General features: G+C 62.6%; 1 protein-coding gene across 1 annotated transcript; it reads right to left on the reverse strand.

Annotated features, from left to right (window-relative positions):
* Positions 1–2,023: 2,023 nt before the first annotated feature.
* Positions 2,024–20,936, reverse strand: LOC118701205 (cytochrome P450 11B, mitochondrial-like). The gene is made up of 9 exons (XM_036405838.1): positions 20,881–20,936; positions 18,527–18,682; positions 15,415–15,614; positions 13,043–13,246; positions 9,874–10,025; positions 7,258–7,463; positions 5,249–5,327; positions 3,582–3,773; positions 2,024–2,178 (listed from the first exon to the last, which is right to left on the reverse strand). The coding sequence occupies exons 1-9, from the start codon at positions 20,916–20,918 to the stop codon at positions 2,065–2,067; spliced, it is 1,341 nt and encodes a 446-aa protein (XP_036261731.1). The 5' UTR covers positions 20,919–20,936; the 3' UTR covers positions 2,024–2,064.
* Positions 20,937–21,929: the final 993 nt, after the last annotated feature.

Consider the following 21,929-nt stretch of genomic DNA (forward strand, 5'->3'; position numbering starts at 1 on the left):
GGGAGGTAGGGGTGGCCAATGGGAGGGTGGGAATGGGAAGGGGGCGGGGCAAGAAAAATGGGGGATTTGGGGAGAATTTGGGGGGAAGTTGGAGGAGATTTGGAGGAGTTTTGGGGAATTGGGGGCATTTGTGGTAATTTGGGGGAATTTTGGTAAAATTTGGAAGGAATTGGGTGAATTTGGGTGGCTTTGGGGGATTTAGGGCGATTTGAGGGGAGTTTGAGGGGATTTGGGGGATTTGGAAAGGATTTGGGGGGAATTTGGCAAAATTTGAAGACATTTGGGTGAATTTGGGTGGGTTTGGGGGGATTTAGGGGAGATTTGACGGGGATTTGGGGGAATTTGGGGGAGTTTATGGGGGAATTGGGGGAGAATTTGGGGGGATTTGGGGGAAATTAGGGGGGTTTGAGGGGGATTTTGGGGGGAATTTGTGGGGAATTTTGGGGGGGTTGAGGGGGATTTGGGGGGGATTTGGCAAAAATTTGGGGACATTTTAGGGGAATTTGGGGGATTTTGGAGGAATTTGGGGGGGTTGTGGGGATTTGAGGGGAATTTGAGGGAATTTAGGCGATTTGGGGGATTTAGAGGAATTTGGGGGATTTTGGGCGGATTTAGGGGAGATTTGAGGGGAGTTTGGGGGGATTTGGAAAGGATTTGGGGAAGTTTGGGGGATTTGAGGGGGATTTGGGGGAATTCAGGGAGAATTTGCGGGACGGTTTGGGGAGATTTGAGGGGGGTTTCGAGGGGTCCTTGGGGGGGGTTTGAAGGGTTTTTGGGGGTCTTCGAGGGATTTTGGGGGAGATTTGGGTGAGTTTTAGGGAATTTTGGGGGCAGGGAGGGGGTCAACAGGGGCCCACACCCCCCCAAGCTGAGCCAGCGCTGTGCCCGCAACTCGACTTTATTGGGGTGTTCCCGGCCGCTCATTTGCATGTGATTTGCATATGATTTACATGTGATTTGCATAACAGATGGTGCCTCTCGGGGTGGGGGATGTGGGGTCCTGCCCCACCCCCACCCCTCAGAGTTTCTCACTGAGTGACCCCAGTGACCAATGAGTGACCAGGGAGTGACCCCAGTGACCAATGAGTGACCCCAGTGACCAATGAGTGACCACTGAGTGATCACTGAGTGACCAATGAGTGACCCCAGTGACCAATGAGTGACCAGGGAGTGACCCCAGTGACCAATGAGTGACCACAGAGTGACCAGGGAGTGACCAGGGAGTGACCACTGAGTGACCAATGAGTGACCCCAGTGACCAATGAGTGACCAGGGAATGACCCCAGTGACCAATGAGTGACCCCAGAGTGACCAATGAGTGACCAGGGAGTGATCAATGAGTGACCACTGAGTTACCACAGAGTGACCAATGAGTGACCACTGAGTGACCACAGAGTGACCACTGAGTGACCAATGGGTGACCAATGAGTGACCCCAGTGACCAGTGAGTGACCAGTGAGTGACCAGTGAGTGACCAGGGAGCGATCAATGAGTGACCACTGAGTGACCAATGAGTGACCAATGAGTGATCAGGGAGTGATCCTACTGACCCAGAGTGACCAATGAGTGACCAATGAGTGACCAATGAGTGACCCCAGTGCCCGGTGAGTGCCCAGTGAGTGACCAATGAGTGACCCCAGTGACCCCAGTGACCCCAGTGACCCCAGTGAGTGCCCAGTGGTCACTGGAGGGCGCGGAAGGTCAGCAGGGGCGATTTCTCGGGCATGAGGATGAAGCGGAACACGGTCGGGACGTCCCTGACCCTGAGTGACCACTGAGTGACCCCAGTGACCACTGAGTGACCCTGAGTGACCACTGAGTGACCCCAGTGACCCCAGTGAGTGCCCGGTGGTCACTGGAGGGCGCGGAAGGTCAGCAGCGGCGATTTCTCAGGCATGAGGATGAAGCGGAACACGGTCAGGACATCCCTGACCCTGAGTGACCACTGAGTGACCCCAATGACCCCAGTGCCCACTGAGTGCCCACTGAGTGCCCAGTGAGTGACCAATGAGTGACCCCAGTGACCCCAGTGACCCCAGTGAGTGCCCAGTGAGTGCCCGGTGGTCACTGGAGGGCGCGGAAGGTCAGCAGCGGCGATTTCTCGGGCATGAGGATGAAGCGGAACACGGTCGGGACGTCCTCGCTGGACACGGCCTCGATGCTGAAGTTGCTCAGGACCTGTGGGGGTCAACCAGGGAGGGTTTGGGTCAAAATGAGGAGATTTTGGGTCAAACCAGGGGTTTGGGTCAAATCGAGATGGTTTTGGGTCAAACCGAGAAGGTTTTGGGTCAAACTGAAATGGTTTTGGGTCAAGCCAAGGAGTTTTTGGGTCAATCCCAGCTTTTGGGTCAAATCAAGATGGTTTTGGGTCAGGCCAAGGAGGTTTTGGGTCAAGCTTAGATGGTTTTGGGTCAAACTGAGCTGGTTTTGGGTCAAACTGAGCTGGTTTTGGGTCAAGCCAAGGTTTTGGGTCAAGTCAAGTTGGTTTTGGGTCAAATCGAGAGAGTTTGGGGTCAACCCAAGGTTTTGGGTCAAGCTGAGATGGTTTTGGGTCAACTCAAGGTTTTGTGTCAAACCAAGGTTTTGGGTCAAGTCAAGAGGGATTTGGGTCAAACTGAGATGGTTTGGGGTCAAGGCAAGGAGGTTTTGGGTCAAACCAAGGTTTTGGGTCAAGACAAGGAGGTTTTGGGTCAAAATGAGCTGGTTTTGGGTCACACTGAGATGGTTTTGGGTCAAGCCAAGGTTTTGGGTCAACCAAGGTGGTTTTGGGTCAAAATGAGCAGATTTTGGTTCAAGGTTTTGGGTCAGGTCAAGGGTTTGGGGTCAAGCCAAGGAGGTTTTGGGTCAAACTGAGGTTTTGGTCAAGCTGAGATGTCTTTGAGTCAAACCAAGGTTTTGGGTCAAGCCAAGGCGAGATAGTTTTGGGTCAGTCAAGTTGGTTTTGGGTCAAAATGAGATGGTTTTGTGTCAACCCAAGGTTTTGGGTCAAGCTGAGATGGTTTTGGGTCAAGCCAAGATTTTGGTTCAAGCCAAGGAGGTTTTGGGTGAAATCAAGATGGTTTTGTGTCAACCCAAGGTTTTGGGTCAAGCCTAGAGGGTTTTGGATCAAACTGAGCTGATTTTGGGTCAAGCCAAGACTTCATTGGGTCAAGGCAAGACCTTGCTGGGTCAAGGCAAGGTATCCTTGGCTCCAGCCAAAACTTTGGGTCAAGCCAAGACCTTGTTGGGTCATCCAAGGCCTCATTGGGTCAAACCAACCCCTCCTTGAATCCCCCCAAGCTGTTGGGTCAAACCAAGACCTTGGGTCAAGTCAAGACTTCATTGGGTCAAGCCAAGACCTCATTGGGTCAAGCCAAGACTTCATTGGGTCAAGCCAAGTGTTCATTGGGTCAAGCCAAGATTTTGGCTCGTCCAAGACCTCATTGGGTCAAACCAACCCCCCCTTGAATCCCCCCAAGCCGTTGAGTCACACCAAGACCTCGTTGGGTCAAACCAGGACCTCATTGGCCGAACCCAACCCACCCATGGGGTCCCAGCCCCCCCAGCCCCGGGCATGGGGCGCTGTGGGGTGCCCCACTCACGTGCGCCAGGAACAGCATCATCTCGGCCTCGGCCAGGCGCCGGCCGATGCACTGGCGCGCGCCGAAGCCGAAGGCCAAGGCCTTGAAGGTGGTGTCGTCCTTGCCGAGCCAGCGCCGCGGGTCGTAGCGCTCGGGGTGCGGGAAGACGTCGGGGCAGCGCCCCATGGCGTAGAGCGCCACCTGGCACAGCGTCTGCGGGACAGGCCGGGATCGGCGTCAGGGCAGGGCTTGGGGTCAAGCCAAGCCATGGGTGGGTCAAGCCAAGATTTTGGGTTTAACCAAGAGGTTGTTGGGTCAAGCCAAGACCTCATTGGGTCAAGCCAAGGCATAGTTGAGTTAAGCCAAGACTTTGGGTTGAACCAAGAGGTTGTTGGGTCAAGCCAACCCATGGTTGTATCAAGCCAAGACCTCATTGGGTCAAGCCAAGCCATGGTTGAGTCAAGCCAATACTTTGGGTTGAACCAAGAGGTTGTTGGGTCAAGCCAAGTCTTTGGGTCAAGCCAAGACCTTCAGCTGATCCAAGACCTTGTTGGGTCAAGCCAAGACCTCATTGGCTCAATCCATGACCTCATAAGGTCAAGCCAAGCCATGGTTGGGTCAACCCAAGGCTTTGGGTCAAGTCATGACTTTGGGTCAAGCCAAGACATTGGGTCAATCCAAGAACTTGTTGGGTAAAGCCAAGACCCCACTGGACCAAATCAAGACCTCATTGGGCCAAGTCAAGCCATGGTTGAGTCAAGTCAAGTCTTTGGGTCAAGCCAAGGCCTCACTGGGCCAAGCCAAGACTTCATTGGGTCAACCAAAGGCTTTGGGTCACGCCAAGAACTTGTTGGGTCAAGCCAAGACCCCACTGGCCAAGCCAACACCTCATTGGGTCAACTGAAGACCTTGTTGGGTCAAGCCAAGACCTTTGGCTCATCCAAGACCTCATTGGGTCAAACCAACCCGTCCTTGAATCCCCCCAAGCTGTTGGGTCAAGCCAAGACCTCATTGGTCAAGCCAAGACCTTGGGTCAAGCCAAGAGTTGACTGGGTCAAGCCAAGACTTTGTTGTGTCAAGCCGAGACCTTGTTGGTCAAGCCAAGACCTCATTGGGTCAAGCCGAGACTTTGGGTCAAGCCGAGACCTCATTGGGTCAATCCAAGACCTTGTTGGTCAAGCCGAGACCTCATTGGGTCAAGCCGAGACCTCATTGGTCAATCCAAGACCTTGGGTCAAGCCAAGACCTCATTGGGTCAAGCTGAGACCTCATTGGGTCAATCCAAGACCTCATTAAGTCAAGCCAAGACCTTGTTGGTCAATCCAAGACCTCATTGGGTCAATCCAAGACCTTGGGTCAAGCCAAGACCTTGTTGGTCAAGCCGAGACCTCATTGGGTCAATCCAAAACCTCATTGGGTCAAGCCAAGACCTCATTGGGTCAAGCCAAGACCTCATTGGTCAATCCAAGACCTTGGGTCAAGCCAAGACCTCATTGGGTCAAGCCAAGACCTCATTGGGTCAAGCCAAGACCTCATTGGTCAAGCCAAGGCCTCATTGGTCAAGCCAAGGCATGGCTGGGCCAAGTCAAGCTATGGTTGGGCCAAGTCATGACTTTGGGCCAAGCCAAGACTTTGGGTCACCCCCAGGACCCCCCAGGACCCCCCAGGACCCCCAGAGCCCCACTCACCCCCGCCGGCACGCGGTAGTTGTGGAGCACCACGTCGGTGGCCGGGTAGCGCTGCACGGTGATGCCCACGGGGTACAGCCTGCACCAGAATAAACCAGTATGGACCAGTATGGACTGGTATAAACCAGTATAGACCAGTATGAATCAGTATAAACCAGTACAGACTGGTATGGATCAGTGTGGAATGGTATGGACCAGTATAAACCAGTACAGACCGGTACAGACCAGAATGGACCAATAGGGACCAGTACGGACCAGTGTGGACCAGTATGGGACCGGTACAGACCAGTATGGACCAGTATGGCAGCTCCACCCGCCTAGTGCCCCCCAACCCCACTGGGACCCCCCAGTACCTCCCAGCCCTCCCAGTCAATCCCAGTCTGTCCCAGTTTGGTCCCAGTCCCCTCCCAATCCCTCCCAGTCCATCCCAGTCCCTCCCAGCTTGGTCCCAATTTGGTCCCAGTTCCCTCCCAGTCCATCCCAGTTTCCTCCCAGTTCCATCCCAGTCCCTCCCAGTTTGGTTCCAGTCCCCCTAGTCCTTCCCAGTGCATCCCAGTCCCAGTTTGGTCCCAGTATATCCCAGTCCATCCCAGTCCCTCCCAGTTTGATCCCAGTCCCTCCCAGTTTGGTCCCAGTCCATCCCAGTTTGGTCCCAGTCCCATCCCAGTCCCTCCCAGTTTGGTCCCAGTCCCTCCCAGTTCCCTCCCAGTCCCTCCCAGTCCCCCCCAGTCCCTCCCAGTCCCATCCCAGTCCCCCCCAGTCCCTCCCAGTCCCTCCCAGTCCCCCCCAGTCCCCTCCAAGTCCCTCCCAGTCCCCCCCAGTCCCTCCCAGTCCCATCCCAGTCCCCCCCAGTCCCTCCCAGTCCCTCCCAGTCCCTCCCAGTCCCCCCCAGTCCATCCCAGTCCCTCCCAGTCCCATCCCAGTCCATTCCCAGTCCCTCCCAGTCCATCCCAGTCCCCCCCAGTCCCCCCCAGTCCCATCCCAGTCCCCCCCAGTCCCCCCCAGTCCCTCCCAGTCCCCCCCAGTCCCCCCCAGTCCCTCCCAGTCCCCCCCAGTCCCCCCCAGTCCCCCCCAGTCCCATCCCAGTTCCCCCCAGTCCATCCCTGTCCCTCCCAGTCCCCCCAGTCCATCCCAGTCCCCCCAGTCCATCCCAGTCCCCCCCAGTCCCCCCCAGTCCCTCCCAGTCCCCCCCAGTCCCCCCCAGTCCCTCCCAGTCCCCCCCAGTCCCCCCCAGTCCCATCCCAGTTCCCCCCAGTCCATCCCTGTCCCTCCCAGTCCCCCCAGTCCATCCCAGTCCCCCCCAAGTCCATCCCAGTCCCTCCCAGTCCCCCCCAGTCCATCCCTGTCCCTCCCAGTCCCCCCCAGTCCCTCCCAGTCCCTCCCAGTCCCTCCCAGTCCCATCCCAGTCCATTCCCAGTCCCTCCCAGTCCCATCCCAGTTCCCCCCCAGTCCCTCCCAGTCCCATCCCAGTCCCTCCCAGTCCATCCCATTCCATCCCAGTCCCTCCCAGTCCCTCCCAGTCCCATCCCAGTCCCTCCCAGTCCCTCCCAGTCCATCCCAGTCCCTCCCAGTTTGGTCCCAGTCCCATCCCAGTCCCTCCCAGTCCATCCCAGTCCCATCCCAGTCCATTCCCAGTCCCTCCCAGTCCCCCCCAGTCCCTCCCAGTTTGGTCCCAGTCCCCCCCAGTCCCTCCCAGTCCATCCCAGTCCCCCCCAGTCCCTCCCAGTCCCATCCCAGTCCATCCCAGTCCCTCCCAGTCCCATCCAGTCCCTCCCAGTCCCTCCCAGTTTGGTCCCAGTCCCCCCCAAGTCCATCCCAGTCCCTCCCAGTCCCATCCCAGTCCATCCCAGTCCATCCCAGTCCCTCCCAGTCCCTCCCAGTTCCCCCCCAGTCCATCCCAGTCCATCCCAGTCCCTCCCAGTCCCATCCCAGTCCCCCCCAGTCCATTCCCAGTCCCATCCCAGTCCCATCCCAGTCCCCCCCAGTCCCTCCCGGTGCCCCTCGCCCACCTCAGGGTCTCTTTGATGGCCGCTTTCAGCAGCGGGAGGGCCCCGAGGAGCTCGGGCAGGGCTCGCGTGCCCCCCCCCGCGCCCCCCCCGGGGACCCCCGAGCTGGGGGGGACCCCCCCGGCCGCGCGCAGCTCCTCCCGCAGCGCCCGCTGCACGCCCGGGTTCCGGCCCAGCTCGAACAGCGTGAACAGCAGCGGGATCGCCGTCTGGGGGGGGGGCAGGGGTGAGAGACCCCCAAAAACAGCCCCGGGACCCCCAAAAACACCCCCAGAACAGACCCGGCTCCAAAATCTCTGATAAACCCCCCCAAAACATCCCCAGCTCGAGCAGCGTGAACAGCAGCGGGATCGCCGTCTGGGGGGGGGGCAGGGGTGAGAGACCCCCCAAAAACACCCCCGGGACCCCAAAAACACCCCCGGCTCCAAAATCCCTGATAAACCCCCCCAAAACATCCCCAGCTCGAACAGCGTGAACAGCAGCGGGATCGCCGTCTGGGGGGGGGGGGGAAGGGGTGAGAGACCCCCAAAAACACCCCCGGGACCCCCCAAAAACACCCCCGGGACCCCCAAAAACACCCCCGGGACCCCCAGAACAGACCCGGCTCCAAAATCCCTGATAAACCCCCCAAAACCCCCCCAGCTCGGACAGCGTGAACAGCAGCGGGATCGCCGTCTGGGGGGGGGGCAGGGGTGAGAGACCCCCCAAAAACACCCCCGGGACCCCCAAAAACACCCCCGGGACCCCCCAAAAACACCCCCGGGACCCCCCAAAAACACCCCCGGGACCCCCAAAAACACCCCCGGCTCCAAAATCCCTGATAAACCCCCCCAAAAACACCCCCGGGATCCCCCAAAACAGCCCCGGGACCCCAAAAACACCCCGGGACCCCCCAAAACACCCCCGGGACCCCCAGAACAGCCCCGGGACCCCCCAAAAACACCCCCGGGACCCCCCAGAACACCCCCGGCTCCAAAATCCCTGATAAACCCCCCCAAACCCCCCCCCAGCTCGAACAGCGTGAACAGCAGCGGGATCGCCGTCTGGGGGGGGGGGCAGGGGTGAGAGACCCCCAAAAACACCCCCGGGACCCCCAAAAACACCCCCGGGACCCCCCAAAAACACCCCCGGCTCCAAAATCCCTGATAAACCCCCCCAAAAACATCCCCAGCTCGAGCAGCGTGAACAGCAGCGGGATCGCCGTCTGGGGGGGGGGGGGAAGGGGTGAGAGAGCCCCCAAAAACACCCCCGGGACCCCCAAAAACACCCCCGGGACCCCCCGGCTCCAAAATCCCTGATAACCCCCCCAAAACACCTCCAAAACCCCCCCAGCTCGAGCAGCGTGAACAGCAGCGGGATCGCCGTCTGGGGGGGGGGCAGGGGTGAGAGACCCCCCAAAAACACCCCCGGGACCCCCAAAAACACCCCCGGGACCCCCAGAACAGCCCCGGCTCCAAAATCCCTGATAAACCCCCCCAAAAACACCCCCGGGACCCCCAAAACACCCCCGGGACCCCAAAAAACACCCCGGGACCCCCCCAAAACACCCCCGGGACCCCCAGAACAGCCCCGGGACCCCCCAAAAACACCCCCGGGATCCCCCAAAAACACCCCCGGGACCCCCAGAACAGCCCCGGGACCCCCCGCTCCAAAATCCCCCCCCCAGATCCCCCCCATCCGCCCCCTGAACCCATTCTGGGTGCCCCCCCCACCCCAGAATCCCCCCAAACCCCCCCGGTGCCCCCTCCTGTTTCTCACGGTGTCCCCCCCACCCCAAATTCCCCTTAAATCCCCCCCAAATCCCCCCCAATTCCTTTTCGGGTGCCCCTCCCGGTGCCCCCCCCCCGGTGCCGGTGCCCCCCCCCACCCCAAATCCCCCCGAAATGCCCCGAAATCCCCCCCAAAATCCCCCCCAAATCCCCTTCGGGTGCCCCTTTGGAGCACCCCCGGTGCCCCCCCCGGTGCCGGTGCCCCCCAATCCCGGGGGTCTCACGGTGTCCCCCCACCCCAAATTCCCCCTAAATCCTCCCCCAAAGCCCCAAAAATCCCCCAAAAATGCGCCCCAAACCCCTCCAAACCTCCCTCTGTGTGCCCCCCCCACCCCAAATCCCCCCCAAATTTCCCCCAAATCCCCTTCGGGTGCCCCCACCCGGTTCCGGTGCCCCCCAATCCCGGGGGTCTCACGGTGTCCGCGCCGCCCCAAATCTCCCAAAAATCCCCCCCAAATCCCCTTCGGGTGCCCCCCCCGGTTCCCCCGGTGCCCCCCCGCCCCAAATCCCCCAAATCCCCCCAAAAATCGCCCAAATCTCCCCCCCCAAACCCCCTCTAAACTCCCTCTGGGTGCCCCAAATCCGCCCAAAATCTCCCCCAAATCCCCTTCGGGTGCCCCCCCGGTTCTCCCGGTGACCCCCCCGGTTCTCCCGGTGCCCCCCCCGGTTCTCCCGGTGCCCCCCCGCCCCAAATCCCCCAAATCCCCCCAAAATCGCCCAAATCTCCCCCCCCAAACCCCCTCTAAACTCCCTCTGGGTGCCCCAAATCCGCCCAAAATCTCCCCCAAATCCCCTTCGGGTGCCCCCCCCCGGTTCCCCCGGTGCCCCCCGGTTCCCCCGGTGCCCTCACGGTGTCCACGCCGCCCGCGGTGAACTCGGTGACGTTGGCTTTGATGGAGGGCAGGGGGAGCTGCCCCTGCAGCAGCAGCTCCGCCAGGACCCCCCCGCCCGCGACCCCTCCCCGGCAAAACTCCCGGTACAGCCGCTGGATGCTCCGGTCAGCTGCGGTTAATGGGGGGCACACGGTAAATGAGGGGGGACCGGGACCCCCGGGATTGGGGGGGACACAGGGACCCCCCCGGTACAGCCGCTGGATGCTCCGGTCAGCTGCGGGATTGATGGGGGGCACGGTAAATGGGGGGCACCGGGACCCCCGGGATTGGGGGATAACGGGGACCCCGGGATTGGGGGATAACGGGGACCCCGGGATTGGGGGGGCACAGGGACCCCCGGGATTGGGGGATAACGGGGACCCCGGGATTGGGGGATAACGGGGACCCCGGGATTGGGGGATAACGGGGACCCCGGGATTGGGGGGGCACAGGGACCCCCGGGATTGGGGGATAACGGGGACCCCCCCGGTACAGCCGCTGGATGCTCCGGTCAGCTGCGGGATTAATGGGGGGGGCACGGTAAATGAGGGGCACAGGGACCCCCGAGTTTGGGGGATAACGGGGACCCCCCACCCCGGTACAGCCGCTGGATGCTCCGGTCAGCTGCGGGATTGATGGGGGGCACGGTAAATGGGGGGGACCGGGACCCCCCGGGATTGGGGGGGCACAGGGACCCCCAGGATTGGGGGATAACGGGGACCCCGGGATTGGGGGGGCACAGGGACCCCCGGGATTGGGGCATAACGGGGACCCCCCCCCCGGTACAGCCGCTGGATGCTCCGGTCAGCTGCGGTTAATGGGGGGGGGAGCGGTAAATGGGGGGCACCGGGACCCCCGAGATTGGGGGGGGGCACAGGAACCCCCATTCTGAGCCCCCCCCACCCTTGGGGTGTCCCAGTTCTGGGGGGCGGCACCGGGACCCCCGAGTTTGGGGGATAACGGGGATCCCCATTCTGAGCCCCCCCCCCCACCCTTGGGGTGTCCCAGTTCTGGGGGGGGGCGGCACCGGGACCCCCACCCTGACCCCCAAACCCGGGGGTCCCGGTGCCGCCCCCCTCCCCCCCAGAACTGGGAGCCCCCAAAGGTGAGGAGGGGCTCAGGGTGGGGGTCCCACAGGGTGGGGGTCCCTGGGGGGTCCCACGGATTGGGGGTCCCTGGGGGGTCCCACGGGGGTGGGGGTCCCATGGGGGGGAGGGGGGGGTCCCACGAGTTGGGGGTCTCATGAAGGGGGGGGGGGGTCCCTGGGGTTTGTGGGGTGACCCGGGGGGGTCCTACAAGGTCCTGTAGGGTGGGGGGGGTCTCATGGGGGGGGGGTCCTATGGGGCGGTCCTAGAGGGGTTGGGGTCTCATTTGGGGGGGGGGTCCCACGGGTTGGGGGTCCCCATTGGGGGGGTTCCCACATTCCGGGGGTCCCATGGGGGGGTTCCCATGGATTTGGGGTCCCATTGGTGTGTCCCCCCCTCACCGTGCCCGAAGATGATGTCCCTATAGGGTGGGGGTCCCATGGGTGGTTCCCATGGATTGGGGGATCCCATGGGGGGGTTCCCGCATTCTGGGGGTCTCATGGGGGGGGTTCCCCCATTTCGGGGGTCCCATTGGGGTGTCCCCCCCCTCACCGTGCCCGAAGATGGCGTCCCTATAGGGTGGGGGTCCCATTGGATGGTTCCCATGGATTGGGGATCCCATGGGGGGGGTTCCCCCATTCCGGGGGTCCCATTGGGGTGTCCCCCCCTCACCGTGCCCGAAGATGGCGTCCCTATAGGGTGGGGGATCTCATAGGGGGGGTTCCCATGGATTGGGGGATCCCATGGGGGGGTTCCCATGGATTTGGGGTCCCATTGGGGTGTGTCCCCCCCTCACCCTGCCCGAAGATGGTGTCCCTATAGGGTGGGGTCCCATAGGATGGTTCCCATGGATTGGGGGGGTTCCCATGAATTGGGGGTTCCCATGGGGGGGTTCCCCCATTCCGGGGGTCCCATTGGGGTGTCCCCCCCCTCACCGTGCCCGAAGATGGTGTCCCTATAGGGTGGGGGTCTCATAGGGGGGTTCCCGCATTCCGGGGGTCCCATGGGGGGGTTCCCCCATTCCGGGGGTCCCATTGGGGTGTCCCCCCCTCACCGTGCCCGAAGATGGCGTCCCTATAGGGTGGGGGTCCCATAGGATGGTTCCCATGGATTGGGGGATCCCATGGGGGGGTTCCCATGGATTTGGGGTCCCATGGGGGGTGTCCCGGGTGTGTCCCCCCCCTCATCTTGCCCGAAGATGGCGTCCCTATAGGGTGGGGGTCCCATGAGGGGGTTCCCATGGATTGGGGGGGTTCCCATGGATTGGGGGATCCCATAGGGGGGTTCCCCCATTCCGGGGGTCCCATTGGGGTGTCCCCCCCTCACCGTGCCCGAAGATGGTGTCCCTATAGGGTGGGGGTCCCATAGGATGGTTCCCATGGATTGGGGGATCCCATGGGGGGGTTCCCTCATTCCGGGGATCCCATGGGGGGGGTTCCCGCATTCCGGGGGTCCCATGGGGGGGTTCCCCCATTCCGGGGGTCCCATTGGGGTGTCCCCCCCTCACCGTGCCCGAAGATGGCGTCCCTATAGGGTGGGGGTTTCATGGGTGGTTCCCATGGATTGGGGGATCCCATGGGGGGGGTTCCCGCATTCTGGGGGTCTCATAGGGGGGGGTTCCCCCATTTCGGGGGTCCCATGGGGGTGCAGCCCCCCTCACCGTGCCTGAAGATGGCGTCCCTATAGGGTGGGGGTCTCATAGGGGGGTTCCCGCATTCCGGGGGTCTCATGGGGGGGTTCCCGCATTCCGGGGGTCTCATGGGGGGGGGTTCCCCCATTCCGGGGGTCCCATTGGGGTGTGTCCCCCCTCACCGTGCCCGAAGATGGCGTCCCTATAGGGTGGGGGTCCCATGGGGGGGTTCCCCATTCCGGGGGTCTCATGGGGTGGTTCCCATGGATTTGGGGTCCCATGGGGGGTGTCCCGGCTGTGTCCCCCCCTCACCGTGCCCGAAGATGGTGTCCCTATAGGGTGGGGGTCCCATGGGGGGGTTCCCGCATTCCGGGGTTCCCATGGGGGGGTTCCCCCATTCCGGGGGTCCCATTGGGGTGTCCCCCCCCTCACCGTGCCCGAAGATGGCGTCCCAGGCGCGCAGGTGGCGCTGCCAGAGCGGGCGGTGCAGGCGCAGCAGCGGCGCGGGCAGGAAGAGCAGGGGCAGGGTCGTGCTCAGCATCTCCTCCAGCGCCCCCAAAAACTCCTGCGCCCCCCGCGCCGGGGCCGAGCCCCCCAGCAGCCCCAGGCGCTCCCCGTACAGCGCGAAGCTGCTGGCTGGGGGCGGGATTGGGGCATCAGCACCCCCAAATTCGGGGAGGGGGCTGGGGGGTGATGCCGCCCCCCCCCATTTCCCACCCACTGTCAGACCCTGGGGTGTCCCCCCCATCCACGGGGGTCTTGGGGAAATTGGAGAAAAAATCAGGGGGAAATTGGGGGGAAATGGGGGAAAAAATGGGGGAAAATGGGAAAAAAATCAGAAAAAAAATTGGGGAAAATTGGGAACAAAATCAGAAAAAAATTGGGGAAAAATTGCAAAAAAATGGGAAAATTGGGGGAAAACTGGGGAAAAAATCAAAAAAAAAGGGGAAAATTGTGGGGAGTATAGGGGGAAAATTGGGAACAAAATCAGAAAAAAAAAATTGGGGGAAAATTGCGAAAAAATTGGGGGAAAATTGGGAACAAAAGCAGAGGAAAATTGGGGAAAAAATCAGAAAAAAATTGGGGGGAAAATTGGGGAATATGGTAGAAAAATTGGGGGAAATTGGGAAAAAAATTGGGATAAATTGGGGGAAAATTGGAGAAAAATTGGGGAGAAATTTGGGGTGGGCGATCCTGTTATAGACCCCCCCCATTCCCTGGGGGTCCCATGTCCCCCCTCCCCATCCACGGGGGTCTTGGGGGAAATTGGAGAAAAAATCAGGGGGAAATTGGGGGAAAAATGGGGGAAAAATGGGGGAAATTTGTGGGAAAAAAATGGGGAAAACTGGGAAAAAAATCAGAAAAAAAATGGGAAAATTGTGGGAAAAAATGGGGGAAATTGGGGAAAAAATCAGAAAAAATCGGAAAAATTTGTGGGAAAAAATGGGGGGAAATTGGGGAAAAAATCAGAAAAAATTAGGGAAAATTATGGGAAAAAATGTGGAAAAATTGGGGAAAAATGGGGTGAAAATGGGGGAAAAGAATCAGAAAAAAATTGGGGAAAATTTGGGAGAAAATGGGGGAAAATTAGGAAAAAATAAGAAAAAAATTGTGGAAAATTGTGGAAAAAATTGGGGGGAAATTGTGGAAAAAATGGGGGAAAGTTGGGGAAAAATTGGGGAAAAATTTGAGATAAGTTGGGGGAGAATTGAAGAAAAATTGGGGGAATCTGGGGAAAAATTTGGGGTGGGGGATCCTGTTATAGACCCCCCCATTCCCTGGGGGTCCCATGTCCCCCCTCCCCATCCAAGGCGGTCTTGGGGGAAATTGGAGAAAAAATAAGGGAAAAATGGCAAAAATCTGAGGCTCCCAAATGGCGGAAAATTGGGGGAAAATGGGGGAAAACTGGGAAAAAAGTGGGGAAAAAATCAGCAAAGAAATTGGGGGAAATGGGGTAAATTGGGAAAAATTTGGGAGAAAAATTGGGAAAACATGGGGGAAAACTGGGGAAAAATTGTGGAAAAATTGGGATAAATTGGTGGAAAATTGGTGGAAAATTGGGGGGAAAATGGGGAAAATTGGGAACAAAATCAGAAAAAAAATGGGGAAAACTTGGGAAAAATGGGGGAAAATTTGGGATAAATTGGGGGAAAATTGGGAAAAAATTTGGGATAAATTGGGGGAAAATTGGGGAGAAATTTGGGGTGGGGGATCCTGTTATAGACCCCCCCCCATTCCCTGGGGGTCCCAACGCCCCCAAGCCGGGGGTCCCAATGTCACCCCCCCATCCCCTGGGTGTCCTGGGGGTCCCATTGCCGCCAAGCCGGGGGTCCCAGTGTCACCCCCCCCATTGTTTGGGGGTCCCCCCAGGGGTCCCATTGTCCCCAAACCGGGGGTCCCAATGTCACCCCCCCATTGTTTGGGGGTCCCTTTGTACCCAAACCGGGGGTCCCAGTGTCACCCCCCCATTGTTTGGGGGTCCCCCAGGGGTCCCATTGTCCCCAAGCCGGGGGTCCCAGTGTCACCCCCCCCCCATTCCCTGGGTGTCCTGGGGGTCCCATTGCCCCCCAAGCCGGGGGTCCCAGTGTCACCCCCCCATCCCCTGGGTGTCCCAGGGGTCCCATTGCCCCCAAGCCGGGGGTCCCAATGTCACCCCCCCCCCATTCCCTGGGGGTCCCATTGTCCCCAAACCGGGGGTCTCAGTGTCACCCCCCATCCCCTGGGTGTCCCGGGGGTCCCATTGTCCCCAAGCCGGGGGTCCCACGCCCCCTCCCCATCGTTGGGGGTCCCGGGGTCTCTCTCACCCTCGAGGGTGAAGCGGAAGAGCAGCGGGTGGGGGTCGATGGTCAGCGCCCCCCCGGGGGTCCCGCGCACGCGGCCCCGCAGGGACTCAGCGAAATCCCGGGCGACCGAGTCCAGGAGGGGCAGGAACTTCCGGACCCCCGAGGGCGACAGCACGGCCCGGTTCAGGGCCAGGCGGTCCGAGCGCCACGCGGGGCCGTTCCTGGGTATGGGGACATTGAGGGGACATTGGGGACATTGGGGGCATTGGGGACATTGGGGACATTGGGGACAACGGGGACATTGGGGACACTGGGGACAGTGGGGACACTGGGGGCATTGGGGACATTGGGGACATTGGGGGCATTGGGGACATTGGGGACATTGGGGACAACGGGGACATTGGGGACACTGGGGACAGTGGGGACACTGGGGGCATTGGGGGCATTGGGGACACTGGGGACACTGGGGACATTGGGGGCATTGGGGGCATTGGGGACATTGGGGACATTGGGGACATTGGGGACAGCACGGCCCGGTTCAGGGCCAGGCGGTCCGAGCGCCATGCGGGGCCGTTCCTGGGCAGGGGACATTGGGGACACTGGGGACATTGGGGACACTGGGGACACTGGGGACATTGGGGGGACATTGGGGACACTGGGGACACTGGGGACACTGGGGACACTGGGGACACTGGGGACATTGGGGGGACATTGGGGACACTGGGGACACTGGGGACACTGGGGACATTGGGGACACTGGGGACACTGGGGGGATGAGGGAGATGGGGGACATTGGGGGGACACTGGGGACATTGGGGGCATTGGGGGCATTGGGGACACTGGGGACACTGGGGACATTGGGGACATTGGGGACAACGGGGACATTGGGGGGATGAGGGAGACGGGGGACATTGGGGGGACATTGGGGGGACATTGGGGGGACATTGGGGGGACATTGGGGACATTGCTCCAGCTGTGCCCTCCAGCTCCCCCCCAGTGCCCCCAGTTCCTCCCAGTGTTCCCACAGCAGGAAGAGCCCACAGCGGTGGGCGCGGAGGGTCCTGTGGGTGCTCCAGGCCGCGATGCCCATCCCAGTGCCCATCCCAGTGCCCCCAGTGCCCATCCCAGTGCCCATCCCAGTGCCCATCCCAGTGCTCCCAGTGCTCCCAGTGCCCATCCCAGTGCCCATCCCAGTGCTCCCAGTGCCCATCCCAGTGCCCCCAGTGCCAATCCCAGTGCCCCCAGTGCCATTCCCAGTGCCATCCCCAGTGCTCCCAGTGCCCATCCCAGTGCTCCCAATGCCCCCAGTGCCCATCCCAGTGCCCATCCCAGTGCCCCCAGTGCCCATCCCAGTGCCCCCAGTACTCCCAATGCCATTCCCAGTGCCATCCCCAGCGCTCCCAGTGCCCATCCCAGTGTTCCCAATGCCCCCAGTGCCCATCCCAATGCCATTCCCAGTGCTCCCAGTGCCCATCCCAGTGCCCATCCCAGTGCTCCCAGTGCTCCCAGTGCCCATCCCAGTGCCCATCCTAGTGCCCATCCCAGTGCCCCCAGTGCCCATCCCAGTGCCCATCCCAGTGCCCATCCCAGTGCCATTCCCAGTGCTCCCAGTGCCCATCCCAGTGCCATTCCCAGTGCCCATCCCAGTGCCCATCCCAGTGCCCCCAGTGCCCCCAGTGCCCATCCCAGTGCCCATCCCAGTGCCCATCCCAGTGCCCATCCCAGTGCTCCCAGTGCCCATCCCAGTGCCCATCCCAGTGCCATTCCCAGTGCTCCCAGTGCCCATCCCAGTGCCATTCCCAGTGCCCATCCCAGTGCCCATCCCGGTGCCATCCCGGGGGTCTCACAGCAGGAAGAGCCCGCAGCGGTGGGTGCGCAGGCTCCCGTGGGCACTCCAGGCCGCGATGCCCATCCCAGTGCCCATCCCAGTGCCCCCAGTGCCATTCCCAGTGCTCCCAGTGCCCATTCCCAGTGCTCCCAGTGCCCCCAGTGCCCATCCCCAGTTCTCCCAGTGCTCCCAGTGCCCATCCCAGTCCTCCCAATGCCCCCAGTGCCATTCCCAGTGCCCATCCCAGTGCCCATCCCAGTGCTCCCAGTGTCCCCAAGTGCCTCCAGTGCCCATCCCAGTGCCCCCAGTGCCATTCCCAGTGCTCCCAGTACTCCCAATGCCATTCCCAGTGCCATCCCCAGCGCTCCCAGTGCCCATCCCAGTGTTCCCAATGCCCCCAGTGCCCATCCCAGTTCCCATCCCAGTGCCCCCAGTGCTCCCAATGCCCCCAGTGCCCATCCCAGTTCCCATCCCAGTGCTCCCAGTGCTCCCAATGCCCATCCCAGTGCCCATCCCAGTGCTCCCAGTACTCCCAGTGCCCATCCCAGTGCTCCCAGTACTCCCAGTGCCCATCCCAGTGCCCATCCCAGTGCCCATCCCAGTGCCCATCCCAGTACTCCTAATGCCATTCCCAGTGCCCATCCCAGTGCCCATCCCGGTGCCATCCCGGGGGTCTCACAGCAGGAAGAGCCCACAGCGGTGGGTGCGCAGGCTCCCGTGGGCGCTCCAGGCCGCGATGCCCATCCCAGTGCCCATCCCAGTACTCCCAATGCCATTCCCAGTGCTCCCAGTGCTCCCAGTGCCCATCCCAGTGTTCCCAGTGCTCCCAGTGCCCATCCCGGTGCCATCCCGGGTTCTCACAGCAGGAAGAGCCCGCAGCGGTGGGCGCGCAGGCTCCGGTGGGCGCTCCAGGCCGCGATGCCCATCCCAGTGCCCATCCCAGTGCCCCCAGTGCCATTCCCAGTGCCCATCCCAGTGCCCATCCCAGTGCCATTCCCAGTGCTCCCAGTGCCCATCCCAGTGCCCATCCCCAGTCCTCCCAGTACTCCCAATGCCATTCCCAGTGCCATCCCCAGTGCTCCCAGTGCCCGTCCCAGTGCCCCCAGTGCCCCCAGTGCTCCCAGTGCCCATCCCAGTGCTCCCAGTGCCCGTCCCAGTGCCCCCAGTGCTCCCAATGCCCCCAGTGCCCATCCCAGTGCCCATCCCAGTGCCCATCCCAGTGCTCCCAGTGCCCATCCCAGTGCCCATCCCGGTCCCATCCCAGTGCCCCCAGTGCCCATGCCGGTGCCATCCCGGGGGTCTCACAGCAGGAAGAGCCCGCAGCGCTGGGCGCGCAGGCTCCGGTGGGCGCTCCAGGCCGCGATGCCCATCCTGCGCGGGAAGGGCCCCTCCGCCCGCAGCAGCTGCGCCGCGTCCCGGGGCAGGAGCACGTTCACACAGTCCAGGGAGCCCACGCGGTCCCTGCGCCCCGAAAACGCACCCCAAAAACGGGAACAGGGGGTTCACACAGTCCAGGGAGCCCACGCGGTCCCTGCACCCCAAAAACGCACCCCAAAAATGGGAACAGGGGGTTCACACAGTCCAGGGAGCCCACGCGGTCCCTGCGCCCCGAAAACGCACCCCAAAAACGGGATCAGGGGGTTCACACAGTCCAGGGAGCCCACGCGGTCCCTGCGCCCCGAAAATGCACCCCAAAAACGGGGGGACACGGAAAGAGGGGGTTCACACAGTCCAGGGAGCCCACGCGGTCCCTGCACCCCGAAAACGCACCCCAAAAACGGGATCAGGGGGTTCACACAGTCCAGGGAGCCCACGCGGTCCCTGTGCCCCAAAAATGCACCCCAAAAACGGGATCAGGGGGTTCACACAGTCCAGGGAGCCCACGCGGTCCCTGCGCCCCAAAAACGGGAACAGGGGGTTCACACAGTTCAGAGAGCCCACGCGGTCCCTGCGCCCCAAAAACGCACCCCAAAAACGGGATCAGGGGGTTCACACAGTCCAGGGAGCCCACGCGGTCCCTGCGCCCCAAAAACGGGGACCCCTCTCACTGGGACCCCCAAAATCTGGACTCCCCAATGTAGAGACCCCTTGTGGTCTCTACGCCCCGAAAACGGCACCCCAAAAACGGCACCCCGAAAACGGCACCCCAAAAACGCACCCCAAAAACGGGGGGGACACGATGTCAGGGCGTTCACGCAGTCCCTGCACCCCAAAAACGGGGATCCCCCTCAATGGGACCCCAAAACCGGGACCCCCAAATGTAGAGACCCCTTCTGGTCCCGGCACCCAAAAATGGGGATCCCTCTTACTGGGACCCCAAAATCTGGACCCCCTCATGCAGAGAACCCTTGCGATCTCGGCACCCCAAAAACGGCACCTCAAAAACGGGGATCCCCGTCAGTGGGACCCCAAAACCGGGACCCCCAAATGTAGAGACCCTTTCTGGTCCCGGCACCCCAAAAACGGCACCCCAAAACCGGGATCGGGGGGTTCACACAGTCCAGGGAGCCCACGCGGTGCCTGCACCCCAAAAACGGGGATCCCCCTCAGTGGGACCGCTTTAGGACCCCAAAAACAGAGACCGCATCAGTGGGACCCCAAAACCGGGGGGCACACGGGGTCAGGGAGCCCAACCCGCCCCTGCACCCCAAAACCGGGGTCCCCCCAGCCTCGGGGGTCCCCAGGACAGTTTGAGGGTCCCCTTTCCCCCCTCCCCGGTGTCCGCCCAGCCCCGGGGTCCCCAGGAGGATTTTGGGGGGGTCCCCAGGAGGATTTGGGGGGGGGTCCCCAGGAGGATTTGGGGGGGTCCCCAGGAGGATTTGGGGGGTCCCCAGGAGGATTTTGGGGGGTCCCCAGGGGGATTTTGGGGGGGTCCCCAGGAGGATTTTGGGGTGGGGTCCGCACCTGTAGACGGGCCCGAGGCGCTGGAATCCCCTCGGGGGTCCCCTGTCCCCCAGCCCTGGGATCATTTGGGGGTCCCCTTCCCCCCTCCCCGGTGTCCCCCCCAGCCCCGGGGTCCCCAGGAGGATTTTGGGGGGGTCCCCAGGGGGATTTTGGGGTGGGGTCCCCAGGAGGATTTGGGGGGGTCCCCACCTGTAGACGGGCCCGAGGCGCTGGAAGCCCCCCCGGGGGTCCCCTGTCCCCCCAGTCCCGGGATCATTGGGGGTCCTCCCTCCCCGGTGTCCCCCCAGCCCCGGGGTCCCCAGGGGGATTTTGGGGGGTCCCCAGGAGGATTTGGGGGGTCCCCAGGGGGATTTTGGGGTGGGGTCCGCACCTGCAGACGGGCCCGAGGCGCTGGAATCCCCCCGGGGGTCCCCTGTCCCCCCAGTCCCGGGATCATTGGGGGTCCCCTTTCCCCCCCCTTTTCTCCCCTTTCCCCGGTGTCCCCCCAGCCCCGGGGTCCCCAGGGGGATTTTGGGGGGTCCCCAGGAGGATTTGGGGGTCCCCAGGGGGATTTTGGGTGGGGTCCGCACCTGTAGACGGGCCCGAGGCGCTGGAATCCCCCCGGGGGTCCCCTGTCCCCCAGCCCTGGGATCATTGGGGGTCCCCTTTCCCCCCTCCCCGGTGTCCCCCCAGCCCCGGGGTCCCCAGGGGGATTTTGGGGGGTCCCCAGGAGGATTTGGGGGGTCCCCAGGAGGATTTTGGGGTGGGGTCCGCACCTGTAGACGGGCCCGAGGCGTTGGAAGCCCCGCTCCATGCGCCGGTGGAAGTCCTGGAAGCCGCCCCGGCCCCAGAGGCTCAGCAGCGTCCCCCAGCGGCTGCGCCCCGCCCGCGGCATCTCCCCGAAGGGCCGGGGGCCCCCCGAGGCTGGGGGGGAGACCCCCGAGGCTGGGGGGACCCCCGAGATTGGGGAGGAGACCCCCGAGGTTGGGGGGACCCCCGAGGCTGGGGAGGAGACCCCCGAGGTTGGGGAGAACCCCGAGGTTGGGGGGACCCCCGAGCTCAGCGCCCGCCGCGCCCCCCGGCCCCAGAGCCAGCCCGGGGCTCCCATGGCTGCGGGGACCCCCAAACTGCCCGGACCCCCAAACTGCCCCCCTTTTATCGCTCCGGGACCCCCAAACTGCCCGGACCCCCAAACTGCCCCCCTTTTATCGCTGCGGGACCCCCAAACTGCCCGGACCCCCAAACTGCCCCCCTTTTATCGCTGCGGGACCCCCAAACTGCTCCCCTTTTATCGTTCCGGGACCCCCAAACTGCCCCGACCCCCAAACTGCCGGGACCCCCAAACTGCCCGGACCCCCAAACTGCTCCCCCTTTATCCCTGCGGGACCCCCAAACTGCCCGGACCCCCAAACCGCCCCCCCTTTTATGGCTGTAGGACCCCCAAACTGCCCGGACCCCCAAACTGCTCCCCTTTTATCGCTCCGGGACCCCCAAACTGCCCGGACCCCCAAACTGCTCCCCTTTTATCTCTCCGGGACCCCCAAACTGCCCCCCCTTTTATCGGTGCCGCCCCCCTTCATGGCTGCGGGACCCCCGCCCCTTTTATGGGGCCCGGCCAAGGCCGCCCAGGCGCGGGGGGAGGGGCCAGAAGGGGGGGGAGGGGGATGGGGGTGGGGAGGGGTCTGGGGGGAACCCCCGAGCTGTGGGGCACCCCCAAAATGGGGGCTGGGGAGGGCTCCGAGGCCCCCCGGTTTTGGGGGGCCGGCCCCCGGTTTTGGGGTCGAATCCCCCGGTTTTGGGATTCGGCCGCCCCGGTTTTGGGGGT

Source organism: Molothrus ater, unplaced genomic scaffold, assembly GCF_012460135.2.
Source record: "Molothrus ater isolate BHLD 08-10-18 breed brown headed cowbird unplaced genomic scaffold, BPBGC_Mater_1.1 matUn_MA147, whole genome shotgun sequence".
NCBI classification, from domain to species: domain Eukaryota; kingdom Metazoa; phylum Chordata; class Aves; order Passeriformes; family Icteridae; genus Molothrus; species Molothrus ater.

Bases quoted from the DNA above. Each gene is read 5' to 3' on its own strand.
- LOC118701205 (XM_036405838.1), bottom strand. From the start codon at position 20,918: ATGGAGCGGGGCTTCCAACGCCTCGGGCCCGTCTACAG. The intron at 15,615-18,526 runs GTGAGACCCCCG...CCCCATACCCAG, and splicing joins CGCTGCGGGCTCTTCCTGCT to GAACGGCCCCGCGTGGCGCT. The intron at 2,179-3,581 runs GTGAGTGGGGCA...TGACCCCCACAG, and splicing joins TGATGCTGTTCCTGGCGCAC to GTCCTGAGCAACTTCAGCAT.